Source organism: Dicentrarchus labrax, unplaced genomic scaffold, assembly GCF_905237075.1.
Source record: "Dicentrarchus labrax unplaced genomic scaffold, dlabrax2021, whole genome shotgun sequence".
NCBI classification, from domain to species: Eukaryota; Metazoa; Chordata; class Actinopteri; family Moronidae; genus Dicentrarchus; species Dicentrarchus labrax.
The window spans coordinates 14,746,025-14,770,206 of NW_026136703.1; the positions used below are offsets into that span (position 1 = coordinate 14,746,025).

A 24,182-nucleotide genomic window follows, 5' to 3' on the forward strand; every position below is an offset into this window, starting at 1 on the left:
TTCAGAACTCAAATTGAGTTTTCCACATATTTCTTTCAAATTATCATTAGGCTACTTATACTGGCGAGCCACTTAACCAGATTAGACACTTCTAATCTTTTTTTTTCTGTGGGACCATCTTAAACTGTCTGGGGCCTCTGGGAGTTCTCTGCACCCGATTTTGAGAACTTCTGCTCTATTTACTGTAACAGTAGTGGGGCGGACTGTCAAAAGAAATCCACCGAATTACTTGGAAACACACGCCTGCGGTTGCAGTCGATTAAATACTCTGTCAGTGTGTGTGTGTGTGTGTGTGTGTGTGTGTGTGTTTGTGTTTGTGTGTGTGTGTGTGGAGGGGCGCACAGAGGAGGCTCATCCGTGGCAGCCAGTCCCATCAAGACCTCCGAGAAACGCAGATTTGAATGCAACTTGTTGACGTCTCTGTGATCTCTCCCGGCGCAGAGTGGATCGCATCAGCACTGAGAAGCCCCAGTGTCTCCGTCCGGGGGTTTAATTGTTGATGGAGACAATGAGAGCCTTGATGCATCAGATGGAGCTTCACACTTGTTTTTCCTTTCTTTTTTTTCTTTTTTTTTTACACTTTTCACACATTCTGCCCGCTGAACTCTGGAAAAAGAAATTTTTGAAGTAACTGTTGTCAAGTCGTTTAGTGAGCGGGATTCCATAAATTCGAGTCGCTCAAGTTTGCGGGACAACTGAAATGACCGGTTTTAAATGCTTAACAGAGACAAATGCGCTCTACCTGTTCGAAGAACCAATCGCAATTAACAGCAACACCTACAGAAACTGTGGCTGGTTCCCTCAACGTAACCCGTCCGTCTTTCATTTGTCCGTACTGGACGTGCGTAAATGAAGGACGCCGCTGCCGGGATTCCCTGATTGCCTTTGTGCACCGCTTTTGTTAAAGAGAAAGAGGAGAGAAAATCGTCAATATGAAGGAAAAAGACATGGTAAGTCTTATTTGTATTGTAATTGTACTTGTTTTAAACAACCATTCCTCGAGTCCGTGTTTGTTACCATTACGCACGGATCTGAGGGCGCAGAGCAGATGATATTAGTTTTAATTCCAAGTCGATACGGAGTCAGCATTGAAGTATAGTCGGTGTACTTGCAGAAAGAACTGAACTAACGCAAATACCACAGCTATAAAGATCAAACAGCTCCGCACAGAAACCTGAAATAATCCCATACACCAGAGATGCAACGGAGCATGATAAAGTCAGTTGTGATTCCCACTGGCACCGTGTAAGTCTCGATAGGACTATTTTAGTGAAACCATAGGAAATGAAAAGGCACAAAGTATATGATAAGGTCACTATATGCTGTTGAGCACCACAGACACAATATTTGAGTCCCTATGGGGAAGTAGCAAGAGGTTTACATGGGTTGAAGGCTGTTACGAAGTGCAAGGGATGGGGAAAAACATGGATAAAACCTGCATGAAGCCTCAGTGTGCCAAAACGGATTTTCAGGCTGAGTAAACAGCTGGAGGATGCTGACTTCAAAGGAAGGGCATTATGAAAAAAAAAAAAGAAAAAGAAGTGCACATATTTCATTCTTCAAGGTCATTGATTGCAGCTTTGTAAAACTTTACAGACCGTTAGCTATTATTACTGTAACCCAAACATAAATTAACCTGCAGGGCAATTTATATGAAAATAACTGTAATATGATGGTAACAAGGACTTTATTTCTGATTTGTAGCTGTTTGGACCTTAAGATAACACACAAGTTAGGCTGATGGCAAGGCTTAAATTCTTATGTAAGATGACATGTATGGTAGACTAATATGCTAATGTATGCCAGCAGTGTCAGAGAGAACCCACTGGTTGAAGGTGTTTACCTCCAACCCAGCGCAGTTGTGGCACATGCATCTGAATTCATTAAAGAAATGTAGTGCAGGAGAGTGGAGCTACCTGGGAATGTTGGTTAAAGGTCAACCCAGAAGGCTTTTATTGTGTGTGGAAAACATGTATGTTGTGGTTAATTGGCATCAGGATGAATGAGGCTCTCTTAATGTCATTCTTCTAATTGTCTGCTTGTGGATAAGAAATACAAAAATCTGTTCATCTTTGAAGAAGAAATGAAAATATTTGAATAACATGAGAAGATGCTTCTTTTGTAGCTGCTGGTGAGGAGGTGGTAGAGGTGAGCAGCCCCAGCATTAAGTGCATTTCAAGCTGTAAAAAACAGACCTGTCCTCTGTGCTTTCAAGCTTTTCAGAGACCCACCTCAAGCTCTCTTAGCAGAGAGAGTGTTGCATTTTTGTTGCAAGTAGCAGACCTATATGAGGGATACTCAGCAAAATGAAAGAGAATCACTATCACGGTGCAGTGATGAAAAGTATTTTTCAGCACACAATGTCCCTCCATTTCGTTGGGAGACTCACATGTGGAGTTTCCTCTCTCGCTCTCATGCTGACACCCTTTACTCCCCCCTGCTCTCACACTCACAGATCAGCTACACACACAGAAAATTGAATCGACAACTCGTTAAATGACATAATCCTTTATCGTGCCATCTCATTCTCCTACTTAATAATGACACTGAATTTTTAAAAATGGAAACAATGAATCTTGGATTACGATACTGTTGAATATGTAATTTTCTTACACATGATGGAGAAGTTTTCTGCCCTCATCTGTGGCACGAGAGAGTATATCACAAAGAGGACTCATTTGTAGCTCATAAGGCAAAGTATGAAATTCTGGTTTAATAATTGATGTAGGAAGAAGCAATTGCCTGATGGTTTAAAGAGTGCACAACATGTGAAAGAAGAACAGTTCTCTCTGACAATATATTTTTACTTACAGTATGGGGGTAAAAATAAAGGCAAAATAAAAAATCACCTTCACACTCGCTCACTTTCCTGGAGTCATACTGTTTTTTCACCTATAGAAAATCAAACTGAAATCCACCCAAACCCTAACCCCCCCTACCTGCTAGGAAATCATTGTGATCCGTCAGGGACAAGTGGAGTAATGCTGAGAGTCAGGCGTATATAAGATTAGGGAAATATAAAAAAAAGAAATTAATTCTGAATCACGCATCATTGACCTGAACACACACGTAGCCTACACCCACAAACACATACTGACATTGAGTTATGTTGTAAATGACAGTTTGCTGAACCCCTTTCCAGTACAGTCTTATATAGAAAAGTATGTAAAGAGTTTAGAATGATTTTTCTTACAGGTTGAGCATACAAGGGTAACCAACTGACTAATGAAAAGTTGAGGTTGACAGTGTACTCGACTATTAGGGGGAAGTCCTACCAAAACTACAAATAATTTGGGGCTGTATATTTGCCACCATTAGTGCAGTGGGGAAGGAATGCTTCACAGGCTTAGCAACAGTAACTATGGAGGGCAGAGCTAAGCTAACGTGCAAAATCAAGATTTATTAGTCATTGTGAAGTGTGAACCTATCATAACGTCACCCATTGGTTTGTGGACTATCGTTTGGAAGCCTCTAGTTCGGCATTATAGCAATTATCATGTCCTTTTTTGGAGCCAGCAGCGGTGACGTTTAGCTGAGCTCATTGGGTGCGCTTAGTTCCAAATAAATGATATATAATTAATAATAAATCACGGGAGGAGTAGGGTCATTTCTCCATGAGACTCAATACTATGAGACTTTTTTTTGCAGCCCATGGAGCTACCCCCTGGTGGCCATTACAAAGAATGCTTAAGACACTTCCACGTTGGCTTCATTTCAGACTCGGCAGCTCTGTCTACTAATTGAGCTCAACTTGAGCTGCACAGCTATACACACATCTGACATGCCTTACTCTCCATGACCATAAACCAAACACACCTTCCCAATTTGGAGGTGTATTTAAGCTGCGAAATTTCCCATCTCTCCCTCTGCTCTCTCAACACCACTGCTGCCCTACATTGGTATTGCTGCCTGTTCTTTAAGCCCACCACCACCTCAGCATTCACCTGCAGGCTCCAGCTTTAAGTTATTGCTCATCACTCCCCAGTATCTCTATGTAAACATATCTGCGGGGAGAGATGAGGTCGGAGCCTAGACGCCAAACTCTTATTATGTTGTACTGATACAATAAACATCTTAAACGTGAGACTGAAATTGTATAGAAGCCAGTATAGAGGTTCCCAATATAGACACATACAGTAGCTTCCATTCCTCACAGCATTGTTATTCACAACAGGGACCATACAGCAAACACTGTAATGTAGGTCTGGCAATGCATGACAGAAAATACAGTGTGCAAGACTGAGCTGAAACTGAGAGAACAAGAAGCAGATGTATACAGTTGAGTTACATCTTCATTCCACAATTTCAGAATATGTCGTTACTCCGAGAAAGCCCTGTACACCCAAAATATCACTTTTTCTGGACAAGACATAACATAGCAAACACACTAAAGCACTTGAGTTAATTTAACACAGCGTCATTACATTGTTTGTCCTGCAGACAGACTCTACTGTTTAAAGCACTGCGCAGCACGAGAGTTGGCTTAGTAGCAGCATCACAGCTGAGCATATGGCAGGGCAGCGTCTGTGAAGACTTTCTCATTCAGCCAATAACACCCTACCTGACTGCACATTTTTGTCGCTACTCTTTGAAATATCACAGAAAGCTATAATCATGTGGTGGGAATGTAAATATTATAATAATGACCAGGATATACTGGAAGTGCAATGAGGGAGATGAGATGAACACTGACACTGAAATCATTAATTGGCCCAACTGCTGACATGAGAGAGAGCTAACTTCTGTCAGGCAAACTAGATTTCCAAAACTCGGTGAGAAGCTGTCAGGCAGTGTGACAGCAGGTAAAGTGCAACATTACTTACAACTCCTACGACTATTATAACCGAACCAATATGTTAAAGATTTCCCCTCTCTGATAAACAGGGCTGTACTTGAAACTTTTTTCTGGCGATGTGAACTAAAATCAAATGTAATTTGCTCAATATAGCCGAAATAATCGCAGCGATGTAAAACATAACTTGTCTAGTGTACTTAGTGGATAACTGTCCATCTGGTCCCTGCGGTATGGGTCGCCGCCTCCAATTTATTTTCGGGACATGGAAAAAAGTTTTGAGTACAGCCCTGTTTATCAGAGAGGGGAAATCTTCAGACTGTACAAAACACTGCGTGTCTTGGGTGTCGCAACGCAACAGGTCCCACTCCGTGCAACACAGGCACTCCTCTTCGGTGGCCATAGCTTCACAATGCCCGCAGGTACACCACCAGTTTCCCGAAGTACGAGGCTGTGTTGCGGCATTGACTACTGGTAGCTCTCTCTCTCGTAGCCCTTTCACGGAGCTCCCGCAGCTCTTCGTCTGTATATTCCGGCTTGAAAAGATAAGGACGTCCATCAAACTGAAAGGGTTCGTTGTCGATGTCTTCAAATTCGGTTGAATAATCCGCCATCTCTTTAGTGTGTATCCTGTGAAAGCACTAGTCTCTGTTGCATTCAGTGCTTCTCTTACGTGCTCAGTGCTTTCTTCCGGCAACAACGTTTCACACGAGATGGTGCGTTCACTTCACATCTCAGAGAGTTCGACTGGTCGCGACTGTTTTCCCAAGATGGCACCCGCCTGTATACGTGAACGCTACTGTTGTTCTAAACTATCTTTTTAATAAACTGTCTGTACACTTACAAAGTTCTCAATGCTTCAGTTTACATGTAGGGACCCTCATTATGCTACCGTGTAAGTGTGGTGCTATCTTGAGCCTTGTTAGTGTTATAGAAATAGCTTTTTTTTCACTTTACCCTATGCCCCATTGACTAGCATTATATGGTAATTAGCAGTTTGTGCTCAAACGTTCGATTGGACTGAAAACATATCCCAGAGAACGGACAAACTCGATACACATGTGTTATTAACCCCAGGTTCATTTTGCACCGGAATTGTCCTTTAATATGCCACAGCAGAAGGAATATACAAGGCAAACTGTAGACAGTGTTCTCAAAGTCAAGATAAAGTAAACAATACAAAAGGGTTAGGAAGCGGTGGCATCAAAGGCTGAAACTGAACAGCACAGGAAGAGCAAGTGGAAGAAATAATCATCACACAACACCAATCATCAGTGGCATCCAGAACAGGAACCAGTTGCCATCACAGTATCAGATATCCAATGAGTCATAAAAACAGCAGCACCAAGGCCTAACATGATCAAAACAAATGTACATATAGCGGTATGGAGTTACTAAAGTCAGACTACAGACTGGCTAACATAATGCAGGACAATCAGTGAATACAAGCTTGAGTGGACCTACCACCAGCCTCCACCTTTTATGTGGACAACTTTAAACTGTGAGAAATGGTCTCAACCTTACCAGCCATAATATCAGGATGTTGATCGGACTGGAAATATGTGGACGGATAGTACCAACGCCAGGTGTTAAATAGGCCACGTAACAGACATGTAGGACAGTTAACTATACGATTCACAGTTACATGAAAACAACGAAGAGGAGGCTGGAAATGTAGGAAGGAAAAGCCAAGTACCACCAAAATGTAAGACAGTTAATGTGTGCTCCGCTGATCATCAGATATTGGCTGGTATAGAGAGTTAGCCAAGAGAAGACACAGAAGCTGCAGAGCGATTTCTCTACTGTAGCTCCAACCCTGAAACCCAGAAATGTCAGTCACAACATCCAGAGTAGAGGAGGTGCCACGCCTGCAATAAAAAGCAACAGAGGAAGACCTTTAAATCTTTATGAGATATATTAGGCTTATGAAGCACAGAGGAAAATATCTGCAACTAACAATTATTTGCATTATCGATTTGTTCAGATTATCTATCAGAAAATTGTGAAATACTCAGATCACAATTTCCCAAAGCCTAAACTGACATTTTTAAACAGCTTGTTTTGTCCGACCAACAGTCCTAAACTCCCAGCTTTTCTGAACACCAGGCTGAATTTAGCTTGATAATCACCAGATGAATACACATTTTACCTCTGCATAGAGCTCATGTTTGGACGTATCAGTGGCTGTGATCAGACCTAACATGTATACGTCAGCCCCAAAGGTCCAATGTTAGCCTTTTTGTTTATTTTAATTGATCTGAGTTTCACAAGCACGAGTTTCAGTATATTCATACATTTGCAATTGTATGTGAATGTGCACTCAAAAGCACATATTGCCTAGTTCAACCAACCGGTCTCCATTTCATGTTATGTTTAACTTCTTTCATCAAATCCGCTTGTCACTGTTTATGCTACTGAGTTTTCTCTTTACACTAGAATTAAAGCAATCCAGAAAATTGAGACTGTATCAGTGATAATCCCATCGGATTTACAGGCAGGATTATTCACAAGGGATTGAGAAAGCAGTTTTCCGCTCACAAAATAACATCCCTCTAGTCTCTCTCTCTCTCTCTCTCTCTCTCTCTCTCTCTCTCTCTCTCTCTCTCTCTTCATCATAATTTTCTACCCCATTGTGTCAGCAGAGGGGTCAATCCACTACGTTGTATTGTCTTAGGACAGTATGTTAATCATGCTTTGTTTTTATTCTGGATGGTTTTAACCTCAGAGATCTTTGTGTTTCTGTCTTGATTTCCTCAATTTTGCCCTTTTTTGGTCTTGTTTCTCTTTTATTTGCCCACTCTCTTTCTATTCCTTTTTCTCACATTATCTTGTTTTTTTCACTGATGTATCCCTACATCTCTGACTGACCTACAGTCAGGCTAACCATATAATTAGAACTGAATCCTAAGATTGAGCCCTACAGATAAAAGTCATAATTATAGATCATGAGGATTTGTCACTTACCATGAAAATGACTGTAGGGGTCAGAATCCATAAAAGCCTATATTCACAGCAGCAGTTCTGCCACTCAGGCCATTAGTGGTCAATGTTTCAAGATTGGATACTTGTTGAAAGATGTCTGTTTCCATTACTTGAAGCCAGTTAAGATAGGTAGCTGAGAGTCTGTAATTTGTTGACTGAAAGCCTTTAGGGAGAAGTGTTGAAGTGGAAAATACATGCAGTACATCAAAATACAGGGCTTTTAGTCCGTAGCACTCACCTGGATTTGCACATTTTTACTGTTTCTACTTGAGCCATGAAAAAAGTTAAAATATTAACTTATTATAGCCACTTTTAAATTATATTCATCTAAAGAGAGTATGTACTATAGAGCATTATTATTCTTGTTATTCAACACATTGCAGTTCCATCCCTAGTAACACTTTTGTTATTCTACAAATGTGTTTTTGGCTGACACAGATAATAATGAAAAGTGCTTTATTTGTGGGGTAATGCGCATTCATATTTTACTATTAAATATAGAAATAGCATGATATATGCAGCATTTAGTGGGTACAGTACAGTGCATTCACATATGGAGCAAAGGGCCTCATTCAAGAACCAGACATACTAAAAGATACATTAAGGTGGCATATACTAGTGAGAGACTTTAAGAGAATGTAAGGCATTGACCTGTCATATGAGAAATCATAAGGCCTTAATCTAAATGAGTTGAAAGACAAATAATGTTTTGTTCATCGTATCATCATCATCATCATCATCACAGTTTTATTTAGATTTTATGATTTTATTTCATTTTTTGGCACCTTTCAGTTCGTAGAAAAACATGACAGTATATAATATCTGTCACACGACGACCTCTTACGTTGATCATGGTCCACTATATAAAGAGTTGTGTAACAGGTGCACTGTTTGAGCTTTGGAACATAAGATAAGCTGTAACGAGGATGGAGAACATGTGTACTTGTGTATATGTGAGGTTGAAAGTTTGCTTAATAGATGGGTTGCCCCTGAATTATGGTGTAAATGTGTCTTTAGAAACCTGTGTTTAAGACTTAGTTAAAGTTGAAAGGTGGAAAGTAAAGGATGCATTTGATACAGTTTTGAGTTGGTTTTAACCAGAGGATTTTAAAATTCAGGACTACAGTCATATCTCCTTTGTTTAACACATTAGCATATAACACAGATGTTTCAAAGTCTCCAGCATCTAGAGTTAGATTTCAGACAATAGTCTGAACATAAATTGATAGCGCCCCTCCGTCACTTGTCAGACGAGTTCATTGTGTTAATTGACAGATTCTTCCTGTCAGAAACCACTAGTTTTGTTCAACGCTTCTCCTCAGACAGTCAAGATGTCAGAGTTCCTGTTCTTTTTACTTACAAATGGGCTTCAATATGATTTCTCTGGGGTTCTGCAGTTCTATATGGATCCATCCTGCTTAATTGACAATAAAATCAAAACAGCATCTCCAAATTACCAACGAGCCTTTAAGTCTATTTGCAGATATATTCCAAACTGGTTAAATATACAACAGAAGTAACACTTTTTAACACTAAAGGCACTTTTTTAATTAAATCATCAAAGCCATAAACTCTTTTTCCCAGAAAAATAACGTTTTAAATTGTTTTGAATTTTTGTGTCAAATTTGCATGTGTCAAACACAAAAGCCTTTCAAAGAGCTTTAAATAAAGCATAGAAACACATGATAAAAACATTCGAAGAAGAAAATAAAGCAATAGACAATCAATGTCATTTCAGTGTAGTTGCAGTGAATAAAGAACAGACAATAAACAATAGTTTGTTTAGTCCATCATATATCTCTATGGCCACCTGTCCTGATTACTTTAAACCCATTAAAGAAAAAACATGAATAAATCCTTGAGGGTGACATTAAAAATCTTAATTTGAGTACTTCTTATCCAGCTGATATTGCTAACATTTCTAAGCAATGCAAGTTTTTGGGCTTTATAGCACACAGAAGGCAGCTTTTAAAGTAACTAACCACCTTCTGATGTCAAAAATTGTTGTTTGTTAATTCTTTGACTTTAACTCCAATTTTAACCTAATGCCTGGAGTTAAACCATCATATTTACGGTGCACAAAAACACAGACATTTGTGTACTTGGCACAAACCATACAGTGGGTTGATAAGATTGTGCACAAGCTGCACAAGATCATATCAACCCACACGTGAGTGTCTCTGCTGAAATCACTCTACGCTGGATCATCTGCTGCTGTGCTGCTACAGAACAATCTCTCACCGCTGAAGCTCATCCTCCTCACAACACGCACAGTGCTAGAGGGCTAAATTCCTGCTCCAATTTCAGTGTACATGCTAACCCTCGGCCATATGAATCCTTAATGTTTCATTTCACTGCCATGTTGACGACACTCATTTCTCCTGGAAAAGCCTGCCTCTCTATTACCAAGTCTGACCTGACCTGAATTAGCATTACATATTTGTATTTTTTTAAAGACTGTACAAAGATTGTCTGTACAATTGTTTTTAAAATATATGGAAGTGTTAAAAAATGAATGTTTAATAATTCTAATGCTTTACTAATGTGCCACTACAATGATAAGTGGTTGTGTGTGATGCTTGCGATTGAATCAGCATATATTTCCACCCATGAATATTTCTAGATCCACTCTCACAGAGGTTGATCTAGAGATCTAGATGTGTGTGTGCTTATGCTTGAGACAAGACAAAAAAACTTTTCCAGTGCAGGAGTATTGGATGGTTTCTATGTCTCGAAATATAATGAAGCTGCCATCTATAGTGTGCTGTGTGCACTGTACTTGATGGGGTGAAACAGCTTATTTTGGCTCCTGTGATCAGAGAACTGAATCACCTGTTTAATGTACAAACATCTCAACAAACTCAGAGAAAGACTCTCTTTATGTCTGATTTTCTTTTTAATTAAAGAGTATATCAGCAATCTGAATGTACAACATCTGAATTGGCTTATTCAACTTTGCTGCTTATTCCTGGTCTTCCTGATATATTTACTTTTACTCCTTCATCTCATTTGTCTTTATTTTCTATGCGACGCAGTTTGTCCGTTATTTTTAGCCGTGTGCCATCTTTATTATTCCTCAACACATTTTGTATCATTACTTTCTGTCAGTCTGGGAAGACTACACCTCTAATAGGCTTTCATGTTGTCCTCTTCAGCACTCTCAAAACAAACATCTGCGGTTGCCTCCTGGATGGATCATTGTTTCACAACCTCTGTTGTATCACTGCTCCTTCACTTTTATGACTCATACACACACTCAAACATTGGAGATAAAGATAAAAGCCCTCCAGTCTGTCATTGTCCATTAATATGAATTCCAGCTGCTGAGTGTCTTCACTTATGTGGTGATATTGGTGGTCAAATGACCGTCATGGCATCCAGAGCTTGTCCTTTCTTTGTTGCTTTTAATAAGCTTTTGACAAAACTTGCATCTCGCCACTGTAGTATTATTTTATTATTGTAAATGATGCCTACAATAGGACTAAGAAACAGAAACAGACAGAGAGGGAGACAGAGGGACACACATATATTGTATGAGTGGGCAGGCTTATTTTATGATTCTGTGGCTCAGCAGTCATGAAACTACAATTTTACACTTGAGTCTAAACAGGGACGACAACAGTCTAATTTTCCGCATTAGATGTAGGTTGAATACACATTCAGTAGAGCTTGTAATTGGTAATTGCTAATCTACTTTAAAAAATGGAGTATTAGATATGATGAGACACATTTGACCTTTTGACCACCACTGTAAACTCAAAATGACCTTGACAAATGATATTGGTCATAACTCAAGAATTGATGCACTAATTCTGACAAAATTTCACACATATGTTTAATGTGATACAGGAATGAAGTGATGACATTTTTTACAAAAAAGGTCAAAGGTCAATGCCATTGTGACCATCATTATGTCCTGTAAAAACACCTTTTTGGCCATTATTCAACACCTTAACTCAGTAACCGAAGGGGCGATTGTGACAATATTTCACAGTTGGTTGGACACAGACTTGGTGACTCAGAGGTCAAAGGTCACTGTGACCCCAAAATAGGTTTTAAATAGCTCTAATTATGATCCTGTCAGTAAGAGCGAGTTTCACCCACAGCTCATAGAGGCTTCGCATTTAAAAATGCCAGGAGAAAACAAAAGCACCACATTTAGTATTTAGTTATACTCTCTATAGCTATACTATAAAGAATCCATCTTTACATTGTATTCAAGTATATGTACCTGTTTAGCAAATACATATATGATTATCCTTCATTAATCAGTTAAAAAATGTATTCACGGAAATCATACATAACGTACCATCAATGTCTTCTTCTGTTTCATTTCTGGGTAGCTGCTATACAACTGATCTCAAATTACTGAAATCCAAAGAATTATAATTAATCTTTACCTGAATGTGGCTAGTAGCATGTATCAGGCCCTGCTCTTTGGGTTGATTAAATCCCTATCTGAAGGTGGTAGGAGAGCTATATGATTCAAGTGAGGCTACGTACTTTCAAATGTTCAGTGTTGGTCAATAAGATCTTGTGCAGCTTATGATTCGTGCCAAGTGCACAAATGTTCTTGATAACTGTAAATATGATGGTTATAACTCCAGTCAGTGCAGGCTCCAAGTTTATATATTGGAAATCATTTTGAGTATACTGCAAGAGATGGGCTTTACATCATGAGGACTCACCAGACACAATAGATCACACAGAGTTATTCTGTCTCGGTCACTCTACATCACTGATGTGCCTACAGCACTGCTTGTTCTCACCAATCTTCACAGTGTGTTCATACAAAAATGCTTTGCTGGCAGGAGAGCAGCAGCTGTATGTCTCCTTCTCAGTGGAATTCCCAAAGTGGTGGCTTAAATATGATGTTTTTAATTATGACAAACATGTTGATGATTGCAGTGAACAGCGTCAAGTGATTCATTTGAAGTGGTGTATTTGTGGCAAACGCTCCTGATGTCAACATTTTTTTTAACGGATAATTGCCTCAGTTGTGTAAACGCACTTTGACTCGCATTTCTTGCATAAAATTGTAGCCTGAAACAATTTTGTGAGTGTTTGTGCATAGTTTCACTTTGTAAATGTGAGGTAGACTGTACAGATACTGTATCTAGTTAAGCAGTTGTGTTCCACCCCGAGTTAAATATAATGTTAGTTACTGGTATAAGCTTGGGTATAAGGTTAGAGAGTTCAATACTGGTTCACTGTGATGGGGCTTGCCAAGAGAGCACTGTCTGTGAAGACTACATCGGAGGGAAAAAAAGTTTGTTAAAGGTGAGGTGAGGTCCACAACAGTGGGTAGAAATTAGATAATTTTATATGGAAAATAGCAGCAATTTTATTATAGTGGAGCAATTTTCTATATTTTGGAAAAATATTGCGAGGATTGGAAAAAGTACAGGCTCTCACAAGTAATGTACACACTGGTTGATTCTGTGTTAACTCCTGTGATCCTGCACAAGATCACAAACTTGAGGATGGACAACCTAAAATTTATCTTCTGTTTTTTTAATACACAGTTAGCACCAACAATGTGCTAATCGCAAGCTCTTTTATCATCACCCCGGATTTAAACCAGATCCCCATTTGTCCTGCCTGTTTTCTCTCCGTCTCCTCCACACACATTTGCACACAGCCGGCTGTGACAGATAATCTCTGCATCAGCTCATCCCAGGCCCACTCTCAATGAAGGGCCTCTCAGGTGTCCTAGATTTGGACTGGACCACTTTCTATGGGGCATGATTATCTGGTTTTCATGGCACCTGTCAGTGGGTGGGATATATTAGGCAGCAAGTGAACATTTTGTCCTTAAGTTGATGTGTTTGAAGCAGGAAAAATGTGCAGTGTGAGGATTTGAGTGACTTTGACAAGGGCCACATTGTGATGGCTAGACGACTGGGTCAGAGCCTCTCCAAAACTGCAGCTCTTTTGTCGGGTGTTCCAGGGTCTGCAGTGGTCAGAAAAAGCAGTGAAATGACGACAGTCAAGGCTCATTAATACACGTGGGGAGCGAAGGCTGGCCCGTATGGCCCAATCCAACAGACGAGCTACTGTAACTCAAATTGCTGAAAAAGTTCATGCTGGTTCTGATAGAAAGGTGTTAGAAAACACAGTGCATTGCAGTTTGTTGTGGATACGGCTGCATAACACCCACCAGGGTGCCCAGGTGGTAAAAAGGGTGTTCATTGGTTGGAAGTTTGTCTTTGAATTGGTGGCTTTGATGTGTTGATAAAGTATATTTTAGGCAGAAGAGCATACAGGAAAAGAGGTTGAGAGCTGCATTTGAAACAAAATAAATCGGGGGACTTTCATTAACAGAAAAACCGTGCCAAGAGGCTAAATTGTCCCGTTTTCAACAATCTGTTCCCTTTTTATCGGCTTACGGAAGAGCTGAGATTATCCTTCCCAGCCTCTATAATGAGCCCTGAGGTTTGTACCCAGAGGTTTGGGCAGACCACTGTTACTGTATCACTTCTTCATACCCTCTCTGCAGTTCATTTTCTAGCGCAGGAATCAGTCACCATAAATCAATACGAACCTGTGAAGCCCCTTCAGTGTCAATTCCTGTGAGGATTAATTGGTATTTTGTGTTTGTCTTACTTGCATTTGCATGTGTGTGTGTGTGTGTGTGTGTGTGTGTGTGTGTGTGTGTGTGTGTGTGTGTGTGTGTGTGTGTGTGGAGGTTAATGTTTGGAGGGTGGTGGAGATGGTGCATGTATGTGTGACTGCACGTGCATGCCTGTACACACGTGCAGCCCACGCAGCTTGAGAAAAACACCCATGCTCACAGGCACCTGCACACAACGGCGATAAGATAAACCCTTGAGAAATAATTAGATTTTATTTCTCTATTTCCTGAATTGCAGCATAACATGCCAGCATGTTGCTATTCATACATGCCTGCCATTCATTAAATCATTTTCCATTATTCTAGCATAACATACTGGTATTGTTGTTGTTGACTCAGATTGCATAAGCATGGACTCCATCTTCCCGATGTTTTGAATGTATGCACTTTAACCTTTAGGCTGTACTTTGACAGACATCAGTTCTGAAGTCATGTTGATAGATTCCTACTAATCTATATTTTATAGTTTCATTTTCACATTTGATGCTGCCCAGCTATCTATAATTCAGTATTCACATGGTGCTAAGCAAACTATATTGTAAAAATGCATTCCTGTTGCACAATCGAACTACAGCATCCTGGACTGCATAATTACTGTAATTATCAGCAAAATGAGCCAAAGACTTTGGCAGTGCATGCTTGGCTATGGAACAGTTAAAAGGCAGTTCATTGGACAACCTTTATAACAATAATGTAAGGCTATGGAAATGTTTAGATTGTTAATGCCCTAAAATAATGCTTTCTGATAGATAATGTTGTATTTGCATCTTTACTATAAAGCATGGTGTGCTTTACTATCTTATATTTAATTGGTGTTTAGGAGAATATTAAACTGTAAATAGTAATACTATTAATAATACTATAAAACAAAGGCAGGCATTTATGTCTGGATATGTCTGCATATAGCCCAACAACATTTACCAGTATGGTAGAGTTGCCTATATGTAGCCGGAGAGTTCAAACTAAGGGCAATAAAAATTGGCTAGGCACTTTCACCACTAGCTGCTGCTCATTATGCTTTTTTCTTTGAGAATGTGGCAACTCAGATGAGCATATCAACATATTTATCAACTCAGATCTTCTCTCATCTGGACTTTGGCGGCAGCACAGTAACAGGACAATGTTCTGAGAGACTTAACCAAGGAAATCGATCTGAAACAATAAAAGGTAAGGGGACAAAAATAGGTCCCCAGTGGAAGTGATTCTCTTGTTCGAAGCTGAACTGGTTACAGAATGATTCACAACATGATTTCTTATTAAGCTGCAACTCAACAGATACCCTGTCTCATTCTTCCATTTACCCTATCATAAATCCCCAACCTCTCTACTTCCACCCTACACACACACACACACACACACACACACACACACACACACACACACACACACGCACACATACACACACACACACACACACACACACACACACACACACACACACACACACACACACACACACACACACACACACACACACACAGTACATCCTTGTTCACCTACCATTTAGTACACGCTTGAGTAAACACCAGACATTAGCTGACAGCGGAGGTAGCGATGGCTCTACCTCCTCTGAGCTAAATCAATTAGCCTATCTCCAGTGGGGCCATGCAATGTTTGCAGGCCTGCCAGGTTCAGAGGGTATTACTGTTTCACCCAGACCAACAAACAGGCTGCCGCGCACACGCTGCAGCATCTGCTTGGATTTGGCCCAAGCCTGAAAGGAATGAATTGGATTTGTAGTGAATGGGGTGTGATGCAATGGGGCCAACTGGGCAGGGTCACGATATTGTTCAGTGCTCCAGTTCTGCTCTTCGTCTGACGAAAATTTGTATTGTTTTGTGTACATTTTTATTGTTATCTTGCTTTGTTAGCCATGCCTCACTGTATTAGACCTTCAATTTCAAAGCCAGATGTAGAAGCAACTATGTTTCACACACACACACACACACACACACACACACACACACACACACACACACACACACACACACACACACACAGTATACAGCCCAATTTAGGCAAGGCCTGTTTTTGATTGAAAATCTTTTCCTCTCATTCATTCATTATGAACCTCATTACCTCATTGTGCTGTAAACCAGATCCTTAGGAGATAAGCCTCGTCCTCGACTTGTTTGATGTGTAAACAGATAAGCTATTCAGCCATCTATCAAACATGCTACTGTACATGTGTGTGTATGTGTGAGACATGATATGCACCAGGAACATATTACAGTATGACTGCTTGCAGCAGAGACAAGTGAATGAATAATTTGATGCTGTCTACAACAATCTTCTTAGCTCACTGTGTGGTGCACTCAGTAGTACAACACTAGGGCTGAGCACTGTGCTTATCAATCTCTTCTCCACTGATGCAGTGAAGTGTAACTGTTAGGTAGCCATGCTGTGTGAAGCTTCACCCATCAGTAGTTATCTCTATTACATCTGAACACAATGTTTTTTCTTCAAAACTATGTGCAAAACAAATATATGAATAGAATCAGAGCAGTGTTTTAAAGGGTCACTGTGTAAAGTCTTTTAAATACTTTCTAAAGTAACCCTGATGTCATAATGATTTCATCAGGGTTTTCTCTGTTTTGGCTTGAGACTTCAAATTTATAACACAGTCACAGTCTGCGTTACAAACTGTGGATGTGCAGTTTGAAATATGAAGGCATTTACCAGGCAGGAAGGGTCTAATGAAAGCTGTTCCTCAGCTGCATTATATTTCAGTCCAAAATAAGAAAAGATAAGATTAGATAAGATGTACCTTTATTAATCCCCTGTAGGAGAAATTCAAGAAATCAAACAGACCTTACCTTTACTGTGTCATTTACTATGGATTAATGTGATTAGTTTACAGTACTTTAATAAAAGTAACATACAGTGCCCGGGAAAAAATCTAATTTGTGCTCTTGAATTAATAGATTGTGCTCTCAGTTTAACATAACACCTTCACACTCTCACTGTGGATCGATTGGATAACATACAGCTTTTATTTTGATCTTGGACTGAGATATGTGGATGTACTTGTAAACACTGTTATCTTCAAGATCCCTTAAGTATTTTTAACAGGATACTGTTTCCCCCGTAAAAACTTTGATGATACTGCAGATATCATCCGAGAACTAACTGATTGTGACACAGCTTTTTCCTCCTCTCCACAAAAAAATATATAATATATTAAATTGAGAACAACTATATATTTTTTATGAGCAGGGGAAGTCAGGCAACATACTTTTAGCAAAAGCTACTCTTTGTTATAGTTTCATGTTTTTTGAACATTCTACAATGACTGACAGATACACAGAATGTAAATATGAATTGCACATATTTAAAATCAAAAGGCTAATCATCAGTGGTTCTTAATAATAAACCATGTAAATCACCAATTGTAAACATAACTGCTCTTCCACAAATAAAATAGTCCTAAAAAATAATTAACAAACCATATCATGCAAACCTTATTCCAATAAATAAATCCCTATTCCGCTCCTGTTTTAACTGTCTCTTATAAACACCTCAGTGACTGTGGCTTTTGCAATGCACAGAGGATGTTACAGTGCACATGTGCATAACATTTGTACCAACCAATTGTAAACAAAACTGCTCTTCCACAGTTTCAACAAACAAGGTTAGAAGGAATGTGTCTTGACCCTTGACAACAACCTCCTTTGCTTTTAAGTAGTTGTACATGAGGAGAGTACTCTGTGCCCTTTTCTTTGCTCTTAAACAGTACGTACGGGTCTTTGATGGAGGGCAGCCAGTAGTTGACTACCCATTTGACCATTTGAATGTCATGGTGCAGGACAAAGCAGGGGCTAAATATATGCTTACACACACACACACGCGTATGTATGATGTGAAGAAGCTTTAAATGAAATGACAACCAATGACAAAATGACAAAACACATCTGATCTTATGTTCAGTTTGTTTTCTATCTTATTAGAAAGTTTAATTTGGCTAAATAGGGTTTAATTTTTCCCTTAGACACCTAGTTATCTGCAGTACTCTGGGCCTATTGCATTTTATTTGTATCCTTCTATATAAACAGCTTATTAGTGAGAGTTTCATGATTCCCAGATGATAATTTTATGATGTTAGTGGTCTTCTGACAATTCCTCTAGCACCACCATAAAGTTGACATTTGTGGCACTGAGTGAAATGTTGAGTTAGTACAAACATTCACGTCCCCCTCAGGATGAATTGTTATAACTTTGGTGATCCCTTAACTTTTAAACTAGTTCCATCATCAGGCCAAAATTCATAGACGCACTACATGTTAACTTAGGCTACTTAAAAAAATGGGCTGTATACAGAAAGAGATACACTATTACAGTCATAACATAACCAAGCATTATTTTTCAAAAAGGAGGTTTTCCTTTAATGATTCTCCAAAATCATCACCACTGAGAGCAAATAATAATAATAATGCACATAAAGACCACACAAGGCTCCAAACCAATCAGCGTTCGGCTCATAAAAATGTTCATGCTCACCTGAGAGTGTGTAAATGAATGCGCTAAAGAGACAAGGTTGTTTTCATCTACTATTTAATATGCATATTTATTGTCACGGTGGGAGCACAATAATCCCCCTCAACAGCCCAGCTGCCAGTCAACACTTTAAGGGAGAATCTGCAAACACTTTGAAACGTGCTCTTGGAAATCAGCTTTGACACTTGAAATGTGTCGGCAGAATGATGTGTTAACTGTGAAAAATCAAACATTTGTAATTACTTTGGCAGACACCGTTGTTTGTTTTTTGGCAGCTTTGTTCCTTAATATTCCAACATCACTTCATAGCTTGTTGATGTGTGAAATATAAAATAGTCCTAAAAAATAATTAACAAACCATATCATGCAAACCTTATTCCAATAAATAAATCCCTACTCCGCTCCTGTTTTAAATGTCTCTTATAAACACCTCAGTGACTGTGGCTTTTGCAATGCACAGAGGATGTTACAGTGCACATGTGCATAACATTTAGAAAAAATAAATTTTAGTAAAGCAGTTATCATTTGTCAGGTCTCAGTAGTGTTTGATACAGAGTTACAGCTGATTTTTTTTCCTATTTCCTCTGAATTACAAGCGGTCAGTATCCATGCTGCTCTTAAATAATAAATTAAAGCGAGCCTAACATATAGAAGGAAAGCTGGGGGGAGGGAATGTGGTGATTAACAGTCATTTGAAGTCCTCATCCCCAGTGGGACATGAGACCACATTTCCACATTTCAGTTCGTATCTCTTTCATTGTAGTTGAAAGTAATTCAGCTTTCCATCCTGTGATAATTCTCTCTTATTCTTTCCTAGAGGCAACATGGTCAGTTTCCCTTTGTACCACTGTGCTCCAGTTTCTGAGTACCATAACATTAACAGTAACATGAAGAAAGTAGAGTTTATATGTTACAAGAGCAAAAGTCTATCTGGGGCCTTCTCAGTGAAAGAAAAAAGTTACTGTTTATTAGATTTATGTGTTTTAGACAAAAGATTGATTAATGGCCTTTTGTATATTTACAGGAGAGTCAGACAGAGATGCAAAGGTGTGAAACAATTTCAAATTTTTCTTAGTGTGTGTGTGTGTGTGTGTGTGTGTGTGTGTGTGTGACAGAAGAGACAGAAAATGACTTCAGGCAGTTTCAAACCACACAGGTTGCAATTACATGGTGGCAACCAGGATTCCCAAAAATTGTACATTACAATTAATTCCTTTTATGTTAAAAATGTACTTACACTGGATACCTTTGTCAATCCCAGTTGTTGTGATTAGTTTGCTATTCAATAGCAAAACAAACTGGTTCTAACTTTGGTGAAATGTTTTATATTTACTTTACCTGGAGATTTCAATGTCATTCTTACAATAAATGTAATAAATCAACACAATAACTGGAGGTGTGGGTGTTATGGCTGTGTATCAAGATAATGCTTCATATACAGGTCGAGGTTGAGTTTTTCTTGCGCATGTATTTCCCTCAGTGTGTGTGGTTTACTTCTGTACAGTATGCACATGTACAATGTGAGGGATTGAATGATGGTAAAGTTGAATATAACTAATCTTCCTACCTATTTTTCCTTGTCATTTGTCTCACCTAGGATTAAGATGCCACAGAGGAAACTTCATTGAAGTCTGACAAAACCTTCTCAGCTGTATGGACGCAACAACTGAGAGTTTACCTGACAATGAAGAGGAGATGCTAATACATTTAACACTGGGAACTTATATAACTGCCAAAAGCTGTATGGATATCAAACAATTACATACAAGTGGATTGGGTGACTAGGAATTTTCCTCTGTTTCTGGCGTATTCAATGTGAACCATGTTACTGTAATGTTCTGGCTTTCCAATATTATCAAAGACATGACGCACAGCCAAGTTTCAGTACAAACCTCAATTTAGAAGGCTTCACGTGGACTTGAGAATAGATAAAAGAGAGACAACAAGCAAACCTGTGTATCTGTCGTCATCTTCTTCCTACATGCAGCTCCCCGCTTAGCTTTATTGAAAAGGAGGAGACCATTAAAGCATTTGATAGATAGGAAGGCTTGGTCTGAAGGTGTTGTTGTCGGCTGGCTGCCGGTTGGAGATGAGATAAGAGCACTGGGAAGAGAGAAAAGTGCCTGTCTGACAGGAGCTGAATACAAATTAGGGTTCGTCTCTCCTGCAGCTACACCAGTGAGGCGAATCGATATTATAGAAGCGAGATGGACAAATTAGTCGACTTCAATTACAAGAGCATTAGTTGTGAACTGAAATGATGGAATTAGATGTTTGCTAAAGGTTGCATTGTAATACAAGAGATGGAAAATGAAGGAAAATAAAGAGGATCAAAGAGAAGCTCCTTCATTTTCTATAGCCAAAACCAACGGTGCCAAGCCACTGTACAGCCTCTGTCAGTGCCATGCCTGAACTGATCCATGTGCCATTTCAGATAACAGTGATGAGGCTGGTCTAAACCTTGGAGAAAATAGGGTTTTAAAGGAGCAGAGTCGAGATGGAGATAGATAATAGCTCACTGGACTACTTTACCAGCAACTTCACAGAGAGTCCTGACACCACCACAACTCCGCCCTGGAGTGAGGCCACGCTACTCGGCCTCCAGATCTCGCTGTCTGCGCTGTTAGCTGTGGTCACCCTGGCTACTGTGCTTTCAAATGCCTTTGTCATCGCCACCATCTTTCTGACCAGGAAGCTCCACACACCTGCCAACTTCCTGATCGGCTCCCTTGCCGTCACAGACCTGCTGGTGTCTATTTTAGTCATGCCGATTAGCATCGTCTACACTGTCAGTAAGACCTGGTCGCTGGGGCAGATTGTTTGTGACATCTGGCTGTCGTCTGATATCACGTTCTGCACGGCCTCCATCTTGCACCTGTGTGTGATCGCACTGGACCGCTATTGGGCCATTACAGACGCACTGGAGTACTCAAAACGCCGCACCATGCGCCGGGCGGGGGTCATGGTAGCTGTGGTGTGGGTGATCTCTATATCGATTTCCATGCCTCCTCTTTTCTGGCGGCAGGCCAAAGCCCACGAGGAGCTGACGGAGTGCATGGTGAATACAGATCAGATCTCTTACACCCTATACTCCACCTTCGGCGCCTTCTACGTACCCACAGTGCTCCTCATCATTCTCTACGGACGGATCTATGTCGCCGCCCGCTCCCGCATCTTTAAGACGCCATCGGCCTCGGGAAAACGTTTCACCACAGCACAGCTCATCCAGACCTCTGCAGGCTCCTCTCTCTGTTCCCTTAATTCTGCCTCCAACCAGGAAGCACACCTACACTCTGGCAATGCGGGAGGTGGAGGAGGAGGAGGGGGAGGATCGCCTCTGTTCATGAATAGTGTGAAAGTGAAGCTGGCAGACAGCGTGCTGGAGAGGAAACGTCTGTGTGCAGCTCGGGAGAGGAAAGCGACCAAGACATTGGGCATCATCCTGGGTGCATTCATTGTCTGTTGGCTCCCGTTCTTTGTCGGCACGCTTGTCATGGCCATATGTAAAGAGTGCTGGTTTGATCCAGTGCTTTTTGATATATTCACCTGGCTGGGATACCTGAACTCCCTCATCAATCCTGTTATCTACACTGCATTCAACGATGAGTTCAAACAGGCTTTCCAAAAACTCATGAAATTCAGACGGTGCTCCTGAAAGACTCCACAGTGGATTAAAACTGACATCTGTTGGAAAAAACAGGGAGTGAAAAAAGAGAAAGACAAACAGCATAATAATCATAATGACAGTATAGTACACTTAAATGTTCCATCTTGTAAACACATGCTAATTGTGATGTTTGTTTGTTTTTACCTCAAACAGCTCCGTGCCATAGCGCTTTAGATCCCTACAACATATCCTTCATATAGACTTATGCATGCATGCTTAAAAAAAAAAGATGATATTTTTAACCCCAAAAACTATAGAACTCATCTTAAAAAGATAAAGAAAGGGGATGTGAAGTCTATTTCATGTCACAGGGACACAATATCTTGGACAAAAGCAAAGAAGAAGAAGAAGAAGAAGAAGAAGAAGAAGAAGAAGAAAAGGATTACAGTTACTGTATGGAACGAGCAAACTCAGAGTGACTGGATTTAATCCAGTGGAAAGAAAAGCCATGAAATATATGTTGTCTTAATCTCTGTGTCATACTGTATCTGCTGCTCACATATAATGCTTCTGTGGTACAGTAAAGTTCTTACTCTAGAGATTCAGTAAAACTGTCGCCATATATGCAATTATATTTTAAAGTGGTTTGTCTGTGTGTCTGTCTGTATGAGTGTGTGTAAAGGTAGTTACTTTACTGTAATATATGCGTGTTTGAAGAAGGGAGGACTGTCGAGTGTTTGACATTCATACATGCTATTCCAGTGAAGCTTGTCTCGTAATTACAGAGACTGAAATGGAAAACAACATTTTCTCTCTGAATTTTAAGCAACCCCCAGTGTCATAGCAACAAATAAACCCATTCAAAAATCTTATGAAACGATATGCTCGAGCAAAAAGGACGATATAGGGGCAAATGTTCAGAGTTACAGCTACTGAGGGCAAATTGAGAATTACCAATTTTTGCAATTGAATGTGTTTATTTAAATGTAAATGCTTGTTTTGCCGTTACAGAGTGTCATTGGCAGATTATACGTGTCTTTAATAGTGTCTTCATGAAACAGCTGTCTGTAATTGTATTCCTCTGTTTATGGCTTATTACTGACAACAATGGGCACAAATGCAAAAATTCAGTATTGTCTATGAGAGATGGAACTCAAAGTTGACACTAAAATGAATCCGATAATTTAAGTTAGAAAAGATTTGATAAGAAACCAGTTTGATTGGTATCCATCACACTGTGTCTGCTATTTATCATCAAAGAGTTCCATTTGTATGAGAACTTATCATTTAACATGCAGTGATTCATGCAATTTGACCACATCTCTGACCCCTCACTGGTCTTTACCCACCTCTACCGAAAGATCCTGAAACTAAATTTCAGTTGTCACTTTTTGAATCAACTTTACAAATGTATAAAGACAACATATGTGTGTCTTGATGGTGACCAACAAGAAACTACTTTACTTAATACAGTGCCACTAGGTTGTGACTTATGATTGACACACTGCTTAGTGCACGTTGATTGACAAAAACACAAATGCAAACTTAAAAAATTTAAAATGATCTAATGAAGCCTTTCAAATAATTAATGTCTTTTTCAAAACAAGCTAAACTATCAGATCAGTTATTGTATTGTAAACTTAGAACAGGGATGGACGATAATGAAAGTGACG

General features: G+C 39.7%; 1 protein-coding gene across 1 annotated transcript; it reads left to right on the forward strand.

Annotated features, from left to right (window-relative positions):
• Positions 1 to 373: 373 nt before the first annotated feature.
• Positions 374 to 23,567, forward strand: htr1d (5-hydroxytryptamine (serotonin) receptor 1D, G protein-coupled). The gene is made up of 2 exons (XM_051395975.1): positions 374 to 950; positions 20,500 to 23,567. Exon 2 carries the CDS (start codon positions 21,400 to 21,402, stop codon positions 22,555 to 22,557), a length of 1,158 nt encoding a protein of 385 aa, XP_051251935.1. The 5' UTR covers positions 374 to 950; positions 20,500 to 21,399; the 3' UTR covers positions 22,558 to 23,567.
• Positions 23,568 to 24,182: the final 615 nt, after the last annotated feature.